The sequence below is a fragment of the Camponotus vicinus genome, unplaced genomic scaffold (assembly GCF_025532165.1).
Source record: "Camponotus vicinus isolate PSW18456_S1 unplaced genomic scaffold, iyCamVici1.0 SCAF_2, whole genome shotgun sequence".
NCBI lineage: Eukaryota > Metazoa > Arthropoda > Insecta > Hymenoptera > Formicidae > Camponotus > Camponotus vicinus.
Window position 1 is genome coordinate 8,731,904 of NW_028141956.1, and position 21,228 is coordinate 8,753,131.

General features: G+C 30.7%; 1 protein-coding gene and 1 long non-coding RNA gene across 2 annotated transcripts; one reads left to right on the forward strand and one right to left on the reverse strand.

The window, feature by feature from the left end:
• Positions 1-10,308: 10,308 nt before the first annotated feature.
• LOC145966918 (uncharacterized) lies at positions 10,309-20,324 on the forward strand. Its single transcript, XR_014437236.1, has 2 exons — positions 10,309-10,700; positions 20,040-20,324. It is a non-coding gene; the product is annotated as an uncharacterized LOC145966918 (long non-coding RNA).
• Awd (nucleoside diphosphate kinase) lies at positions 14,513-20,441 on the reverse strand. Its single transcript, XM_083091344.1, has 3 exons — positions 20,130-20,441; positions 19,357-19,458; positions 14,513-19,212 (listed from the first exon to the last, which is right to left on the reverse strand). The coding sequence occupies exons 1-3, from the start codon at positions 20,307-20,309 to the stop codon at positions 18,982-18,984; spliced, it is 513 nt and encodes a 170-aa protein (XP_082947470.1). The 5' UTR covers positions 20,310-20,441; the 3' UTR covers positions 14,513-18,981.
• Between the last annotated feature and the right edge of the window lie 787 nt (positions 20,442-21,228).

Below are 21,228 nucleotides of genomic sequence, written 5' to 3' on the forward strand. Positions count from 1 at the left end.
TAATACATTAAATCTATAATATACAGGGTGTATCTGAAATGATGCACTAAACTTTAGGAGCGTATTCTAGAGGCCAAAATAAGACTTTTTTTTCTTATGAACATGGGTCCGCAAATGAACGCCCCTCCGAGCTAAAATTCGAAAATGTGTGAAATTGACCAAACACCCGCAACGCAAATTTATTTATCTCTCAAGAGAGGGTGATAGGTAACATCAAAACCTTTTTTTTTTTTAAATACAGCCAATTTTTAATTTTTTCCCCAAACTTTAGGGGCTTCTAGCTCGGAGGGAGTTCATTTCCGGACCCATGTTCATAGGAAAAAAAAGTCTTATTTTGACCTCTAGAATACGCTCCTAAAGTTTAGTGCATCATTTCAGATACACCCTGTATAAATATATCATTAATAAAATTAAACATTTGCAGTGTGAATGAAAAATACATTTTCTCCTTCTAATTAAAATCAGTCCTCTCAGTAGATGACATCTAGAATCAAGTGAAATATTGTACTTTCATTTTATCGAAAAAATATACGACGATATATAAAATATATTATTAAAAATATATAAATATGTAAATCACATGTGTGGGATACAAAAAAATATTAAAATAAAAGAGCCAAATGATTGATATTATTAATATCTCTTTTCTCTTTTATAGTACAATAACAGATTTTCTACAAGATAATCTACATCTATACTTTCTTAAAAATTTGTTTTCAGAAAGTTCCTATATACGCATTCTTTACTTAACTTACAAAATATTTGCAGATATATATCTATTTTAGAACAATGTCAGAAAATGATTAATTAAATACATATTAAAGTCCGATATTTTATCGACTGATAAGTTGTATGTTTTATCACAAGGTTCTAAAAGAAAGTGTTCCTAGTAGGCACCTTGCAATTATTAATTAATTTTTTTTGACAAATAAAAAAATTATTAACACTAAAAAACTGGTTGATAATAACACACACATACACATATATACAGGGTGTCCGATTCCTGAGTGACCAAACGAAAAGTAGTGGTAGATTGGATCAAATTGAGAAGAAAAGTTCTCTACTATTTTGCAAAATTCGCAATAATTATTAAGAAATAAGCAAAAATGTTTCGGCGCATGAGAAGCGGTAGATCGCTCGCAGTGTCCGATTAATGAGTGATCAAACGAAAAGTGGTGGTAGATTGGGTCAAACTGGGAAGACAAGTCCTCTCCCATTTTGCAAAATTCGCAATAATGATTAAGTTATAGGCAAAAATGTCTCAGCGCATGAGAAGCGATCTGTCTACCGCTTCTTATACTCTGAGACTTTTTGCCTATAACTTAATAATTATTGCGAATTTTGCAATATGGTAGAAGAATTTTCTTTTCAGTTTGACCCAATCTATCACCACTTTTCGTTTGATCACTTAATAATCACACACTACAAGCGGTTTACCGCTTCTCATGTACCGAGACATTTTTGCTTATTTTTTAATAATTATTGCGAATTTTGCAAAATGGTAGAGGACTTTTCTTCTCAGTTTGATCCAATCTACTACTACTTTTCGTTTGGTCACTCAGGAATCGGACACTCTGTATATATACAGGGTGTCTCATGGGATTGTGTTGAAACCAATCAGCTGTCATTTGTGAATGCATGTAGTTATTGACATGGCTAAAACTGCGTTGAAAAAAGGAAAGTCTGCAATTTTGAATGGGTATAAATTGAATTGAACAGAATGTTTGCATATCAGTGTATTTATTCATGAAAAATATGCCAATATTTAAGTAAAGTTGAGTAAACTAGTGATAAATATTTTCGAAGTGCGCACCATTTGAATCGGTACAGAATTCAATTCTTTTACGAAAACTCGTAAAAACTTTCTCTAACATATCATCTTTTATGTTGTTGACAACTTTTTTAATCGCTGCAACTAAATCTGGAACTGTTTCCGGGTTTCCAGAATAACAATTGTCTTTAATGTACCCCCAAAGAAAGTAATCACATGGATTCAAATCCGGTGAATATGGTGGCCATTCTAAACCCCCCTGGGCAAATTTCGGATATCCCAGGCCGATGACTCGATTGCCATAAACTTTATGGATGGTTTCGAAAACCTCCTTGGTTCTGTGTGATGTCGCTCCATCCTGCATGAAATTATATCCTCTGATCAGGCCTCTTTTCTTTGCATGAGGGAAGAATTTTTTTTCGAGAAGTTGCTTGTAACTTTCATCAGTGACCGTTAATTCGAAGAATTGCAGGTAAATTCCTTTGACCGAGATCGCAGCCCATACCGTTATTTTTAATGAATGCAATGGTTTAGCGAGAGAAACGTTGGGATTTTCCGACCCCCAAAATCGATAGTTTTGCTTATTCACATAACCATTGAGCCAGAAATGTGCCTCGTCCGTATAAATTATTAATTTTTCATCAAGTTCTCCATCCTCAAACATTCCATTTATTGTTTTGCAAAATTCGACTCGTTTTGCCATAGCGCGTTCGGTTAGCAATTGATGCGAGGTTATTTTATACGGATGCATATTCAGGAAACGTTTTAAAATCCTGTGCAACGTTGTTTTCGATATTTTAAGCGCTTGAGCACCTTTCCGAATGGATGCATTTGGATTTTGTTCGAAATAATTCTTAACCTTGTCAATATTTTTTTCTACGGCAATAGATGCAGACGGGCCTGGCAGATCACGTCTACGGTCTTGAATTGTTCCATATTGCATGAAATTATCGATAATTCTGTCAAAAACAACACAAAAATTGATTTTAATGGAGATTTATTGCCGAAAAATGAAGTAATGTAACGCATAAATTTAAATAAATGATCAATTCTAACCTCTTAAGTGTCGTTTCGCTCGTAACTTTATGCGTTCCGTACTTGGAACGAAACCCCTTAAAAGCACTGCTATATATTTTTCCTCTAGAAAAGAAGCACTCGATGAGATAAACCTTTTCTTCCGTAGTTAAATTATTCATTTTGACGTGCTCGAACTTGCTTCTACCACAGCCAAAATAAAATTGCGAACCTTCAAATAGTCGATCGTTAACTGTAAGACCCTATCTGAAGTCACGGAGGAGCGTACCAACTCTATAGTTTCAACACAATCCCATGGGACACCCTGTATGTATATATACAGAGAGAAGACTGAGAGGTATCATGGCCCACTTTTAAATCATTCCTGAAAGCTGATACTCTCTCTGTGGACATTAAAAACACTACGAAGTCACGAATGTTCTCAGAGGGTAACATATAATGTGCACAATTTCTGGTTTTGTTCCGTGCTATGTGCATGAAATGCCGGTAGCACCAGTGCTGTATAGTAAGATGCTGTATATAAATTATGTATATAAATATAAATAAATTTTTAATTTTAATTTTTTAAATAAGTTTTGTAGTTCTCTCTCTCTCTTTTTCTCTTTCTCTCTACACACACAACACACACAACACACACACACACACACACACACACACACATATGTATGTCAGGCTACAACTTTATTCTGATATATTTGCGTTATTTATTAACTAAATATTTATATATGCCGAACGAAAAAGCGGAATGCAATCGATTAATTAATTAATATTAAATAATTTTAATTTATTTAGGATTATTAGAATATTAAAAAAATTGAAAGAAATAATGATCTTAACAACCTTATGAGTCCTAACAACCCTACCATCTTAACAACCCTATGAGCCCTACTACCTACTACAATCCTATTTCCTGATTAACTAAAATTATTCGAGATTTGGGGAGCTTATCTCTAATCATATATATTTTAATCAATGCACTAATTACATTCCCTAACCTAATCTAACCGCGTACGAACTTTTCTTCAGGCCAGTTGACCCTACCTTTCGTTGATCCTGGCCACTTTCTCGCTCGATCTCTAATCAGAGATCGAAAAAGGAGATAAAAACTTTTTTTTTGCCGGTTAATTACCGGCAAATGTGCGTAAATATTTCACGCTCATCGTAACGATCGTTCGATTTTACGATCGTTCGTTAAATATTTGAATATAACTTTATTTTAACTAAAATAAAGCCAAACTACAAATTTCTATATATTATATTAAATTGCTAACACGGCTATATGGCAAGTCATTTATTATCATGTTACAAGTTATTTAATGAATCAATCATTTGGCTTTATATTAAGTTAAAGTAAAATTTAAAACTAATATCTACAAACAAATTCTATGATGGATGAGCTAAGAAATTAGAATAAGTTAAGTGTGCGTTATAAAAATAAAGTAGCATCAGAAATTGATAAAATTGATAAAATTATTAATGCGTGTTCTTTATTTAACAAGTTAGACCAAATCTTTACAAAAAAATCTTTTCTGGATCTTCTTTTTTTAATTAATACTTCAATATATTTTCGCAATAGATGCAAAGCATCTCGAAAGAACATATTAAAAGTTATTTAATTTAATCTATCCTAGCTCATCCATTTTAAGGTAACGGATTTATCTACAATCTACAATCTACATCTACATCTACATCTACAATTTCTACGAATCCGTTACCTTAAAAATAAATAAAAGTTTCTTTCACTCACCGGCACTGATGCGCAACAGCGGAGTTATCGAAGCTACATTGTCTGTAACATACAAATATAAAATTCATTTATAATAATGCTCAAAACGTAATCAATATTTCAAAAAATTTTTATCGTGCAGAATTTTATATCCGATGTGTAAAATAATAAGCAGATAAACATGTATGAAAAAATAATATAAATTTTTGAAACTGTTTTTTAAATAAAAACTTTTATATAATTTTTATAAAAATCATTCTCTCTCGAATTTTTTCTTTAATTCATTCAAATAATAAGATCGAATTATTGTTCGTTTATAACGATTTATAACAATTGATATACAAATAATAGATATTCACCATCAGGTTGCTCCGCTGATGCAAGATGCCTCTCCCAGACCTCCTCCTCCTCTCATGTTGTTGACGCGCGATACTTTTAACGGCACTCCCGCACTCACGAGCGATATTTTTATATCGCTATTTCCGCTATTTTACGCGCGATACTGAACGGCACTCCCGCACTATTTCGGTACGATTCAAAATTTGGTCGCGCGATGTATATATTTAATATATATATACTTTGAACGCCACTCCCGGTTTCGGTACGAGCGAAAATCCCATTTCATTTCACAAGAATCAACTTCGAGCCAACAGGTCGGGAATGCAACGATACAACGAGCAAAGACTAGGCCCGAACCGGAAAGAAGACGAAACGATTGACGAAATAGAGGCGAATGAAGTTCACCAGCTCTTTTTCGCGCATAATTATCCTATCTCGTATCGAACCTGGACCCGCTAAGCACGATTTCAAGTGACTCGCACGGATGCTATATCACTAGCGCAGTACACAAGGCTGGTAGACGGTAAAAGAAGAGGATACCCACATTTTTTAAATGTTAACATTCAGCAATTTAGAAAATGGGGAGGCAACTCCTTTTACCGAGCGAAAATCGTGCCTAGGGGAATCCACTCGACGGAGTCTCGACAGGGTTAACACACGCAGTGCGTATGGCTGTAGACGAGCAAAGAAAAGGGACCCATTAACGACCATTCCGAACAATCGATCGAGTTCTAACCGATTCGGGCCAAATCAATTGACGAAGCAGAGCGTGTCCATCACTAAGCCGATCGAGCACGAAGCTCGAACCCGCGCGCCCATGTACATTTCATACTGGACATACGTTCTGCGCGGCCGGCATCACCAAGTGCCACGATGCACAAGACGCGAATACGTTGCATAGCAACGACTCGATGAAACATCCCAGTTAGTTGGCATCGGAAGTAGAGACTCGTTGACAAAAACGAAATTGGGATTTTGAAAACGCGAAAACGCGAAAACGCGAAAACGCGGTAACGAAACGTCGCCGTCCGCGGCTCGTTGACGGCACCGACGACGCGAAAGGGTACTTAGCTTCCCTTTCAGGCACTTTAAGATTTATCATAAATAAAAAAATTTAAGATAAACCTCAAGGCACCATCCAAGTACTAAGCCCTCCCACCGCGACAAGGTGTACCCCATGGGAGGGTTATATTATATATAATTTTATATATAATATAATACATAATTTGAAATTTATTTTGTAATATAGTACACAAATTTAAATTTGCAAATATAGACAATAAATAAAAATATAAAGGATAAGAGAACATCTATTATATAAAGCAATGTTCAAAATAATTGATTTTAAAACTAATTATTGCGCAATTAATTTTTACATTTTTACTTTTAAATAGATACATTTTAATATTATAAATTGCGTAATTACAAAATGATTTATATTTCTTAGATATAAATTTTTAAAAATATGATAAATAAAAAAATGTCTATTTTTTTATATATGAAATATTGAAATAAATATATTAATATGGAATATTTTATAAAATATAAGAGGTATCTAAAATTATTAATTAATAAAAAAATTTTGTTATAAATGTTTTAATTATTTTAAAATAAAATGGAATATTTTTTACAAGTATATGTATTATATATGTTACAATTTAAAATCACTATTGAATCATTATCAAAGAAATAAAATGAAACGTGAAATATGTATAATTTGAATATATACTAATGATACATAATTTATATATTGTTGCGTCCTCGGAACGATATATATCGAACGCGCGCGACACAATCGGCATACGCTGACGCTCGTGCACTCGTAACTAATAATGCGATTTAAGGTGCACAAGAATTTTAATAAACCGCGAGTAACATACAAGAATTCAGAATAATCGTAAAATCACAAATAGACGCACGTCCGCACAGCTTGACAGCTGGGCTCAGACTCTTTGACAGTCGTTGTTTATAACAACATCTTGACGACGCGCGCGGAAACGATCTTCTTCGAAAGAATTCAACGGGTGACGAATACATTCAGCAGGACGGGACGCGGGGACGCCACAATATAATAAATAATAAATGTGATAAATAATTTATATTAATGACTTACATCATATCTTATTGATCCATCCACTTCCAAAACCTCCTTTTTTCTTTTGCTTCCTTCGCTCTTTTCTCGTGGCACTTTAATCCTCGTTGCACTTACACTTATTCACGAAAAGTTCCTCGTTGCACTTGCAATTGTGTTTAGAGAAAGAATTTGATAATATATGAAACGTCTCACATCACTACTTCACTGCTCAAGAGCCACTGAGCGAATGATCGTAAGTCAAGAACATTACCGCGGTACTGTTTATATCGCCAGGGTCGACTATGTACAGAAAGAATTTGATAATATATGAAACGTCACTACTTTATTGCTCAAATTTACTGTGCGAATGATAATAAAGCCGTGTAACGTACACAATAGCGCGATACTGTTTATCAAGGTCGAACACGGTGTTATTGATAATTAGCGGGACGGGACGCGGGGACGCAACAATATAATAAATAATGAATGTGATAAATAATTTATATTAATGACACATCATATCTTATTGGTTTATCCATTTCCAAAACCTCCTTCTTTCTTTTGCTTTCTTCGCTTTTTCCTCGTGGCACTTCAATCCTCGTTGCACTTACACTTATTCACGAAAAGTTCCTCGTTGCACTTGCAATTGTGTTTAGAGAAAGAATTTGATAATATATGAAACGTCTCACATCACTACTTCACTGCTCAAGAGCCACTGAGCGAATGATCGTAAGTCAAGAACATTACCGCGGTACTGTTTATATCGCCAGGGTCGACTATATACAGAAAGAATTTGATAATATATGAAACGTCACTACTTTATTGCTCAAATTTACTGTGCGAATGATAATAAAGCCGTGTAACGTACACAATAGCGCGATACTGTTTATCAAGGTCGAACACGGTGTTATTGATAATTAGCGGGACGGGACGCGGGGACGCAACAATATAATAAATAATGAATGTGATAAATAATTTATATTAATGACTTACATCATATCTTATTGGTTTATCCATTTCCAAAACCTCCTTCTTTCTTTTGCTTTCTTCGCTTTTTCCTCGTGGCACTTCAATCCTCGTTGCACTTACACTCATTCACGAAAAGTTCCTCGTTGCACTTGCAATTGTGTTCAGAGAGAGAATTTGATAATATATGATACGTCTCACATCAATACTTCACTGCTCAAGAGTCACTGAGCGAAAGTATCGTAAGTCAGAAACATTACCGCGGTACTGTTTATATCGCCAAGGTTGACTATGTGAAGAAAGAATTTGATAATATATGAAACGTCACTACTTTACTGCTCAAAGTTACTGTGCGAATGACCGTAAGTCAAAAATATTATCGCGATACTGTTTATATCGCCAAGATCGACTTATACTATGTTATTGTTATAGTTCGTCGTTGAAATATTCTATGAGTGATTGCCGATTAAGAAAATTTAAAGCATTTGTCGAAATTTATTTAATTCTAATAAGTATCGTTAGAGAAATTATTTTAATAAGCATTAATAATCGAAAGATCATAACAAAATTAATTCTTTTATCCCCTTTTATGTACCCCCCATGTTTCAATTTTTATTCACAGTAATTAATGATTGCGATTCGATAAGGATTTATCGTTGCGATACAGTTTTATGATAAGTTATCGTTCGTCGTGTATCATAAGTTAATTAATTTTTAATTATTAATAATTATATCAAATTATGTTTCGATATTAATCGTAATCGTGTTTAGAAAAAAATTCGACAATATGCGAAGCGTTTCGCACCACTACTTTATTGCTCGAGTGTCGTGCGAATGATAACAAAGCCATAATATATTAACAATAGCGCGCTACTGTTTATATTGTCAAAGTCGAACACCGTGTTATTGATAATTCATTGCCGAAATATTTTACGTACTAAACATATACTGTTATACATGAAAATATTAAATTGTAAAAGTTTTTCAATTTCTAGATTAATTAAACGACTATTTATTAAATAATTAATTAACATACGAAGCATTTCGCACCATTACACCGAGAAAAAAGTTGTTAACTGATCAAACCGTTTAACTAAATTATTATTTTTTTAATTGAAATATTTAAATATTTAAGTTAAATGTCATGTTAAATTTAATATGTATTATTTAATTTAAATAGTTAAATATTTCAATTAAAAAAATAATAATTTAGTTAAACGGTTTAGTCAAGTTAACAACTTTTTTTCTCAGTGTACTTTACTGCTCAAATGTCACCGAGTAAATGATAGCAAAACCATAACATACAAACAATAGCACGCTATTGTTTACGTCGTCAAAGTCGAATATAATGTTATTGATAATTCGTTGCCGAAATATTTTATATATATTATAAAATATACACGTGGAATATTAAATTATAGCGTGGAATATTAAATTATAGAAGTATTTTAATTTATTGATTAAAATTGATTATTTATTATTATCATTTATTATAAACAATTCATGGTGTCTTTCGTGCTAATTATTTGTATCTATAATTCAATTATTTTATTGCGCGTTCTCTCAATTAATTTCTCCAAATTATATTTAGATTGTCAATAAAGTAACACGGATGAAATATATTTGTTACTCTAAGTATTAAAATAATAATTATAATAAGTATTAAAATAATAATTATTGTCCGTAAAGATCGCAACGATCGAAGTGATTATTTAATATTTTGGATTCCTACTTAATTCTCAATTCTCGATTAAATTGTATACAATTATAATATGGATTTCGAGATTTGTCGTCGCGACGTAAGTTTAAGTGTTATTTAACATATATGATATTAAATATCATATCAAATTATTTCTTAATGTACTTATATCAAATCACTTGTACACATATTAATCTCGACTTTGCGATTTGACTGCCAGACTAAAGAAACGATAACGAAATAAGCGTATTTAGTTAAATTAAGATATAAGATTTCTATCCTTTACCAAAGAAAACTAAAAATATCTCAATTTTTTTCTCTTTCTTCGGGCAAATCTACCAATGACCAAATGACCAATATGATTAATTGATTCTATCTTTATATATTTATTATTATGCGCTATTAATCCAAGCCGTAGATTAGAAATCCAATATTTAGAAATCAAAGGCCAGTATTCATAGTCCGATCTTATATTTGAGATCGTCTTAAGTTCGAGCTTGGAATGCTACGCAGCCATTTGATTGATTGAATGAGGTCTTAAGTCAACCTCGGACCAGACTTAAGACAATCTTAAATATAAGATCGGACTATGAATACCGGCCAAAGTCGCGTGAACGTCGAGCGCAGTAATGGCCATGCGCAGAAACCGGTTCGGCCGCCATGTTAGTTCGCCGCCATTTGCATACGTCATACGTGAATCGGAGCAGTTCATCATACGTAGTTACGCGGATCGTCGTACATCCGCATTTTTCGCGTCTTTTAACCGTAAATAAACGAATATCGCGAGTGAATGAGCGTTGAGAGTGTCCAAGGATGATTACGCGACTTTCATAATATATCGATAGAAGCGCGCGACAGCTGTTTTTGACAGTATTCAGTGATGGCGTCATCGCGAAGGCGGAGCGAAGCCGCGTCGCGTTATTCGCGCCTTTGATGATGATTATCGGATGCGAGCGTGTATCGGGAGTGCCGAATAAAGTGTCGCGCGTTCGTGTTGATGATATCCTGTGAGTTTTTGTGCATCAAGATCGGAATGGGACATCCTGAGGCGAGGGAATGGAGCGGCCTGTGGAACAGCCGCTGATGAACGGTGAGTTTTGATTTGATTTATCATATTTGCATGACAATTCGTGCTCATTCGACGCTTATACAGCATCGCGATGTCTCGAATTACGTTCGGGCAAATCGGCGCCGCATCATAATTCGATGCGACGCGATGCAATTCAAGTAAAGTCGATCGCGTGAAGATGGTTAGGCTAGAAGCGATTTGAAGTTTATTTTGTATACGCGCGCGCAGTGCTTGCACAGTCTATTTGTAGGGATGCCAACTGTCAAACGATAACTTTTTCGATCTAACCTAACCTAACCTTTCAATGTCTTCCGATGTCGAATGTAAACATGAGCATATGCTGCATGGATTTTACCATGCTTTTAAAAATAATATTTAATCATTAGTGTAATACATTTTATTACGTAATATATTAATCGTATTAAATGTGCGACGTAACAGTAGTACAGTTTTACACATTTTAATGGGGAGCATATAATAAGGAGCATAAATATAATTGGTTAGATTAGATTAAATTAATCAAAACAAGCTGCTGTGATGATGCATTTAACGTAATAGTATTAATTTGACGAATGTGCAGCTATTGAAGTTAAATGATATTTGTGGACACTTTTTTAAAGCAATGATTGTCATCATCATAAGTGTCGTATCTTATCTCAGTCATGGAACTAAGATACAAAATATTTATGTATTCCACATTAACGTTATTCATTACAAGTACTATATTACTTTTCTTATATCTCAATCATATTCAACCACATTATTTCATCGATGAAGCTTTTCATATATATCGTAGACAATACGATACTGTGCGTGGAATTTTACACAGGTAATACATGGCACGAAAATAATTTGCTTTTAAAATAAGTATTGCACGCAGTTCTCAATAATAAATCAAATTAAATTATTTTCAGTGGGATCCAAAAATCACCACATTGTCAGAATTGTATCTTATTACAATTGCGATATGATCACCTCTTAATATGTGCAATATTATATACATAAAATGTTTAAATTTATTTGGAACGTGCCTAAATCTTTATCTTATTTATAATATTTATAATATTATAAAAGAAAATTGCAAATCTGATGAAACAGAGTGGTGGAATAATTGGTTGATGCTCTTATGCTAGCCTACAATATTACCATTTTTTCATCATTATACTTTTGGTGCTTTTTTTATTATGCGGATGTTATATCTGTAAATATAGTACTCGTAATGTTGTTTCTGCACCAATGTAAGCACACAAAAATGACAGCATTTGCAGGTAATTACACTATATTTATATAAATCATAAAAGAGGAAATAAAATTAAAGTTAAATGTCTGAATGCGCCTTAAAGTAAATCTCATCTAAATAAATAGATGTGTAAATGTGCGCCCCCCATTCTTCATGAAAAAAAATACATAATATTAATCTTTACACCATATTATTAATTTTAGATTTGTTTTTTTATTCTTTTAGATTCCCTAGATGCATTTTTCGTTTTTCCTCTTTCTTTCCAATTACTAAATATAGATATGTCATTTTTAATGTACATTATTGCAGAAAGTGCAGGAATAAAAAGCAGATCTTTAAAATGTACAGGAAGGTCATTTTGTTTGATGCGGTTTTTTCAATAGATAAAAATATTTTTAAAAAATCTGAAAAAATTCATTCCTTTTTCGAGCCTTTTAAATAAAGATTAGAATAATAAATTTGTAAAATAAATTTGTTTTAATATATTTTTATTGCAAATATATATGAAGCGAAGTGCTCAAGGTGCATCACTATGAAAACATCGGTAGAATCAAAAATGGATCATATACGAAAAAATTAAAATAATATTTATGCTATATATATTTGATATAGCATTTAATCGATATGTGTAGTAACACGATAAAATATAATTTTCTCTCGATTTTCACGAAATTTAAACTGCTAAAAAAAAAACATCAAATATTCAAATTGCTCGATATTCTTGCGAAAGAAGCAGTTCTCGCTTAAAGAATCTTTAGGAAAAAAAAGGACAAAAATTTTAAATCTCATATGGATGTTTAATTTTATATTAATATTTCTAATGTAGCACTTCATTCATAAAGATTTTATTTTGAAACGTTTATACATAAAAGTACAATGATTATACGGCTTCTTTATTCTACTGTTTCATCTTCGCGTCGCTTATGAAGTATTTGTGCCCCTGGATATTTTTGTCAGAAAACTATGCAGCTTTCCATATTTCGCTAGCAATTGTATTCTCGTTTAATCGGAGTTTCTCGTTCGTTCAAGTCTTACCATTCTTTTTTTGTAAGACGGAAGTTTAATAAAGAATGGCAGTAATTTCTTCTTTTTCAACACATCCATTATATATTGAATAAAATCGAGAGGCTCATTGGACAGCACTTCTTCTGGTTTTCTGACTTGAAGCAAATACTACTGGATAATTCCCATTTTCTTTTTTAAACTCGACTAAATGCAACCGTTTTTCAATTGCTAATTGTTGATATGATTTCTGCAAATATTTCCATATTATTTTGAGATTGATTTGCTACATGATATATTGCAATAATTAAAGTATGATTTCTGATATAATCTGCCATGGGACTGCAGAGAAAGCCAGCTTCAATTCCTTATTTTATTTAATATCTTTAATAATATAATAATTAAATTAAAGTTCTATGAACATACGCTTGAAATACTAAATAAAAAAAGATTATATTTCTTATGTACAATCCTATAAAGTTTAAGTAGACAAGAAATCATTGTTAATAATATATATAAATTGATAATTATATAGATAAAACAAATAATATTAATTAATTAATCGACACAATCTACATTTTTTTAGTTTTATGTCTAACATATGTATGTATGTGTGTGTGTGTGTGTATATATATATTTCTATAAATAAAAAATTTTTCTTTCTAATATAAATTAAATAAAAAGTATAATATGCCTTTAAATACTTTATATACACACCTGTTGCAATAAAGAACCAGTAAAGAATGATTTTTATAGTATGTTTTACATTCTTAGCTCCTTCTACTTTGGCATACATATTCTTTATGCCAATTGCCTCACAACACGCTTTTATTGCACGATGACAAACAAGCCCATATCCTTCATGCATTTTCTTTACAAATATTTTTGTACTTCCAAACTATATAAAGAAGTCATATAATAACACTGAAAAGTATAAAGTGATATTAAAAGAAGGAGTAAATTTTATATTATATAGTATTTACAATTATTTTCTTACCTTAATCTTTGACTTATTAATATTAATATTTTTATTCATTAAAAAAAAGAATTAAAATGAATATAAGAAAAATATTAGTTTTGATCTTTATCCTAAAATGTTTTTTCCTTTTTGCATTTTGCAAAAGTAGTTCGAGGCACTTCAGACAAGCATTGTTTCATATTAATGTATGTAGCAATAGTTTATATCGAAATTTTTCTGCAATGCTATACTTTTGTTATTTTATTTTAATTTAATACAGATCTATGAATTTTTAAAGTTATAGTGAGTATCTATGTTTTCTCTTTAATCATTACAGACTCAATATGGAGGTATTTGATCCGTTTTGAGTGCCTTTTTAGTGTAAATTCTTTTGTTTCTCATGAGTAAAGTGTTTACTACTATTGTAAATGTTTAAATAAGTTACCTTTTCCATTCATACATCATAATATATAATATTGAACTTTTTCTCTATGAAGATATATAATACAAAACATTTTTGCAATTTAATCAATTGTAATCGGTAACATGAAATTTTCGTATTATACAATTATTAGATTATATAATAATTAGACAGCCTGATTAGATGATGGAATAAAAAAAAAGAAACGCAAGAAAAATATATATATATTATATTAATATTATTTTAATGATTTAATTTTTTATTTTACTTATAAAAAAGACTTACATTATTACATTATAACTTTTCAGTATTCGCGCCAGGGTTTAACAATTATACAATTTATGTATCTTAATAAAGTTGTAAAATGCTTCTTTATCGTTTCTGTATATTGCAATTAATGTTCAATTGCAATGTTCAGTTGCAATATTCAATATTTCTAATTTTCATTAAAATATAATTTATTTTTATTTTTACATTGTTCTTTAATATCCTTTCTTTCTTCGACCCATTCCTTTTTAAAAAAGTTTTGACAGCGCGTTTTATTTTTAAATTTTTAAAATTCGGCAGTTTATTTTTTCACAATTGTACATTTTTTACATAGTTTTGACAGCTAACTTTTTCTTATATATTTCCTATATTTATTTTTTTCATGAAATTTTTTTTATAATTCGGATAATAACACAAAATAATATATATTTTTAAATATCTGTTATATCAGAAAGATATGACAGATATTTGTCGCACAAATAATTTTTAAAGTCGATTTTTTTCTATGACCTTTCAAGTTCTCAAGCATCTCATTTTTGAAATACCAAGCGAAAAAACAAAACAGCTTTTCGTTTCGCAAAAATAATAAAACAAAAACATTTGAGGTGGAAACGCTAGTAAACGAAAATAATCAAATGACATTCTATAGCTTTGAACAGCAATAAAAAATTATAACATATTAATGTGTGTGGATGTATGTATGTGTACACTTTATGAAATTCATCTGCTAGAAAACAGTACAATTAGATATCTCCACTGTGATTTGCGAATATTAGCATTTTATGAATTAATAGTATGCATCTGTAAATATACGGTCATCTGATTATTTTCGTTTACTAGCGCTTCCATCTCGGATGCTTTTTTTACTGTGTCATTAAATGAGACACAATCAATATTGTTGGTATCGTTATCCATATCTATTACGTTTGATTCTGATACATTTGCATTTTTATTAACATCAAGGAAAACATTTTCCTTTGTTGTCATTATCCGAATTATAACAAGTCAGCTAATTATGTTATTTTCTTATACCATAGCTTTTAATTTTTAATAATTCGACAGTTTACTTTTTCGCATTTTTAATTTTTTATATATTTTGACAGTTAAATTTTTTTATATTTTTTTTTACAATTTTTTAAATAAATATTTTTTTATAATTCGGCAGCTAATTTTATTTTCTTACGATAGCTTTTAATTTTTAATAATTCGACAGCTTACTTTCTTGCATTTTTCTCGACAGCTTTTAATTTTTTATAATTCGGCAGCTAATTTTATTTTCTTACTATAGCTTTTAATTTTTAATAATTCGACAGCTTACTTTCTTGTATCTTTCTCGACAGCTTTTAATCTTTTATAATTCGGCAGCTAATTTTATTTTCTTACGATAACTTTTAATTTTTAATAATTCGACAGCTTACTTTCTTGCATTTTTCTCGACAGCTTTTATTTTTTTATAATTCGACAGCTAATTTTATTTTCTTACGATAGCTTTTAATTTCTAATAATTCCACAACTTTTAATTTTTTATAATTCGGCAGCTAATTTTATTTTCTTACGATAGCTCCTAATTTTTATTCATTCGACAGCTTACTTTCTTGCCTTTTTGTCGACAGCTTTTAATTTTTTGTAATTCGGCAGCTAATTTTATTTTCGTACGACAGCTTTTAATTTTTAATAATTCGACAGCTTACTTTCTTGTATTTTTCTCGACAGCTTTCATTTTTTTATAATTCGACAGCTAATTTTATTTTTGTACGGCAGCTTACTTTCTTGTATTTTTCTCGACAGCTTTTATCTTTTTATAATTCGACAGCTAACTTTATTTTCTTACGATAGCTTTTAATTTCTAATAATTCGACAGCTTACTTTCTTGTATTTTTCTCGACAGCTTTTATTTTTTTATAATTCGGCAGCTAATTTTATTTTCTTACGATAGCTTTTAATTTTTAATAATTCGACAGCTTACTTTCTTGCACTTTTCTCGACAGCTTTTAATCTTTTATAATTCGGCAGCTAATTTTATTTTCTTACGATAGCTTTTAATTTTTAATAATTCGACAGCTTACTTTCTTGCACTTTTCTCGACAGCTTTTAATCTTTTATAATTCGGCAGCTAATTTTATTTTCTTACGATAGCTTTTAATTTTTAATAATTCGACAGCTTACTTTCTTGCATTTTTCTCGACAGCTTTTATTTTTTTATAATTCGACAGCTAATTTTATTTTCTTACGATAGCTTTTAATTTTTAATAATTCGACAACTTTTAATTTTTTATAATTCGGCAGCTAATTTTATTTTCTTACGATAGCTTCTAATTTTTATTAATTCGACAGCTTACTTTCTTGCCTTTTTGTCGACAGCTTTTAATTTTTTGTAATTCGGCAGCTAATTTTATTTTCGTACGACAGCTTTTAATTTTTAATAATTCGACAGCTTACTTTCTTGTATTTTTCTCGACAGCTTTCATTTTTTTATAATTCGACAGCTAATTTTATTTTTGTACGGCAGCTTACTTTCTTGTATTTTTCTCGACAGCTTTTATCTTTTTATAATTCGACAGCTAACTTTATTTTCTTACGATAGCTTTTAATTTCTAATAATTCGACAGCTTACTTTCTTGTATTTTTCTCGACAGCTTTTATTTTTTTATAATTCGGCAGCTAATTTTATTTTCTTACGATAGCTTTTAATTTTTAATAATTCGACAGCTTACTTTCTTGCACTTTTCTCGACAGCTTTTAATCTTTTATAATTCGGCAGCTAATTTTATTTTCTTACGATAGCTTTTAATTTTTAATAATTCGACAGCTTACTTTCTTGTATTTTTCTCGACAGCTTTTAATCTTTTATAATTCGACAGCTAACTTTATTTTCTTACGATAGCTTTTAATTTTTAATAATTCGACAGCTTACTTTCTTGCACTTTTCTCGACAGCTTTTATTTTTTTATAATTCGGCAGCTAACTTTATTTTCTTACGATAGCTTTTAATTTCTAATAATTCGACAGCTTACTTTCTTGCATTTTTGTCGACAGCTTTTAATGTTTTATAATTCGGCAGCTAATTTTATTTTCTTACGATAGCTTTTAATTTTTAATAATTCGACAGCTTACTTTCTTGCATTTTTCTCGACAGCTTTTAATTTTTTATAATTCGGCAGCTAATTTTATTTTCTTACTATAGCTTTTAATTTTTAATAATTCGACAGCTTACTTTCTTGTATCTTTCTCGACAGCTTTTAATCTTTTATAATTCGGCTGCTAATTTTATTTTTTTACGATAGCTTTTAATTTTTAATAATTCGACAGCTTACTTTCTTGTATTTTATTCGACAACTTTTAATTTTTTATAATTCGCAGCTAATTTTATTTTCTTACGATAGCTTTTAATTTTTAATAATTCGACAGCTTACTTTCTTGCATTTTTGTCGACAGCTTTTAATGTTTTATAATTCGATAGCTAATTTTATTTTCTTACGATAGCTTTTAATTTTTAATAATTCGACAGCTTACTTTCTTGCATTTTTCTCGATAGCTTTTAATTTTTTATAATTCGGCAGCTAATTTTATTTTTTTACGACAGCTTTTAATTTCTAATAATTCGACAGCTTACTTTCTTGTATTTTAATTTAATAGTATACGACAGCTTTTAATTTTTAATAATTCGACAGGTTATTTTTTTGCATTTTTCTCGGCAGTTTTCAATCTTTTATAATTCGGCAGTTAACTATTTTCTTACGATAGCTTTTAGTTTTTAATAATTCGACATCTTACTTTCTTTGCATTTTTTTCGGCAGCTAATTTTTTTTGCGACAGCCCATTCTTAATTCGATTTTATTTTCTTATATTTCGACAGCTTTTAATTTTTTTATCTTTTCTGACAATTTCTTTACATTAATTTTTTTTTTAATTTCCGCTAATTTTTAAATTTTCCATTTCTCAACTTTTGATAATTTATTCCTTTTAATATAATTTTCAATTTAAATTGATATACTATGATTTTTTGGCAACAAACAAATTTTCTCCACTTATAATTAAAAATTAAAATATTTAATATCTAATTATAATATTTAATACGTAATATTTTTCTAAAAATCGATTTATGTTCTTCCATATTTTATGATTGCTTCCAAAATTCAGTAGTTTATATCTTCTTAAATATTTTGACAATTAGATAATCTTAGAGATAACCTTACAACTCTCTTTTCACAGTATCTCAAAGTTTTTGATAAAGAGGGCCACAATCTTTTATTCATTCTTTACAAATAAAAGTTATTTTTATTCAAATCTCAGCCTTCCAATAAGTCGAATTATTTGTATATAATTTGGCTGGCAGTAGAGGTTTGGCAAAATTCTCTAAAGGCTTCATAGAGAGATGGTGTCTTCTGGGATAATTTTTCTCCATCAGAAATCCTTACTCATAGATCCACTTCTCCGATGCATGCGACCAGTCGATCACTTCCTTCTCGCTGAACCATAGATTGATCTCCTTTTTGGCTGATTCGACAGAATCGGAACCATGAATAATATTCCGACCGACTTGTATACAAAAATCACCACGGATTGTACCGGGTGCGGAATCTTTTGGATTTGTCTCGCCCAACATCACACGACCAGTCTTCACGACATTCAAACCTTCCCAAACCTAACAACAATTTATTAAGAAATATATTAAAATATATAAATATTACTTAGTTTTTTACAGTGCTATTATTTAGCTTTCAAGACTAAGAAATTCATTATTGTATGTATTAACATTATTTCATTACAACATGATAACAAAACTTACCATTGGCACAACTGGTCCCGAACTCATGTATTTAACTAAATTTGGAAAGAAGGGCCTTGATGCCAAATCAGCATAGTGTTGTTTCAAAAGCTCGTCAGTAGGCTAAATGTAGATATAAGATACATATATAAGTTAGAAAAGTATATATATACTTCTTTAAAATAATTCTTATATAAATGGTAAGCAAATCGACAATTACAAATAAGCATTAATAAAAGTTCGAATCTCGACAATGATCGAAAATAACAATATAAAATATGCTTTTAACTATTTTTGTACGACCATATTAACATGTTACGCATTACATGTTATCTCGCTTTCGACATACATATATATATGATATATATAACTATTAAGATTAGTGCTAATTCAGTTTGTTACGTTTCTTACAAATCAATGTCAATACTATATATACTCAATATCTGATTTAACAAAGGCAATTTGATCTGTTCTAATTTCTAAACAAAGGCAATTTTATCTGTTTTAATTTATGAATAAAATAATTGAATCTGTTACATTTGACGTATCTATGAATATAAATTCGAGTACGACTCGCCATTACTCGATAATCAGCTTTTTTAAACGTACTGTGTACGTTTATTGGTCATTTGAAACAAAAGAATAAAAATAATTTCAACTCTAAATCCTCAACGAATATATATCCAATAATATATCATTGAAAGGCTCAATCACGGAGGACCACGTGGCATGCTCATGAGCTCTTCGTCAAGTTACAACGCGTAACGATAAAATTACACGCAAGAACTACTCACCCACACCATCCTCATGGCCACTAGTTTGAAGCCTTTGTCCTCAAATCGCTGGATAATTTTGCCGACCAGACCACGTTGCACGCCGTCTGGCTTCACCATGATAAAGGTGCGTTCCTTTTCCTCCGCCATAATAAATTTGCAAATAAATTGTAGCAAGGTTGAGATGGAACACACAACCATACAGTGCCTGACTAGCCGCGAATGAAGGAGAACGGGACGACCCGAGGCCAAGGCGAGAAACCTGACGAAAGTGGGAGAGAGGCGTCGTGACGTGCCGGTTCGTCGATCGTCTTCACCGGCCGGTCTTGTGTCTCGCGTTTCAAGATGCCGGACCGAGCATCAGGAGCGTGCGCGATACAAAAGCAAGGATCCTTTCGATCCACAAGTATCCTAATCAAATCGCATGCGTGCACAATATTAGTATACCAAATGTATTATACTATAATTTTAGATATTTTAATGCGTTCGTTCTTTAACGTACAATAATCTAAACAAATTCCAGAAGTTCTCTGTTATATATATTTTATAATACACTGGAACCTCTGTTATCAGCACGCGTTCCGGGGCTTTGAAGCGAGTTTGTCCCCCACTTCATTCGCGAACCGTGAAATTCAGGGCCGTAGCGGTACGTTTCGTTTATATTATTTTTCAGCCGAGATACCACCTAAAAAAAATATAGTTTTGCGCGATTGTACCGCTGTCTTCACTTCCCATGTGCGTCTGACGTACTTGCGCGCTATTTCAAAATTTGCTATTACAAGATTTCACTATATTATAAATATATCAAATTTTTAAAATTGATATTTTCTTTAAAAGAATGATTTTTATTTTTTATAAAGTGTATAAGATATTTCCTGATATTTTACACATATATCTTATTTTTAAAATATTTAAAGAAAACTACAATAATCAATATAACATATAAAAGCTCATTAAATTAATTCTATTTTGTAATTATAAAATTATATATATATATATATATATATATATATATATATATATATATATAGACAAAAATAATAAATTATATTTAAATTACATTGCAAAACAAAACATTCTGTGTACATTTTGTGTACATTTTGTCCTAACCATTTTGCCA

Coding starts and splice junctions, on each gene's coding strand:
- Awd (XM_083091344.1), bottom strand. CDS start 20,309: ATGGTTGTGTGTTCCATCTCAACCTTGCTACAATTTATTTGCAAATTT. Junction 19,459..20,129: donor TGGCCATGAGGATGGTGTGG/GTGAGTAGTTCT, acceptor ATCTACATTTAG/CCTACTGACGAGCTTTTGAA. Junction 19,213..19,356: donor CGGGACCAGTTGTGCCAATG/GTAAGTTTTGTT, acceptor AATTGTTGTTAG/GTTTGGGAAGGTTTGAATGT.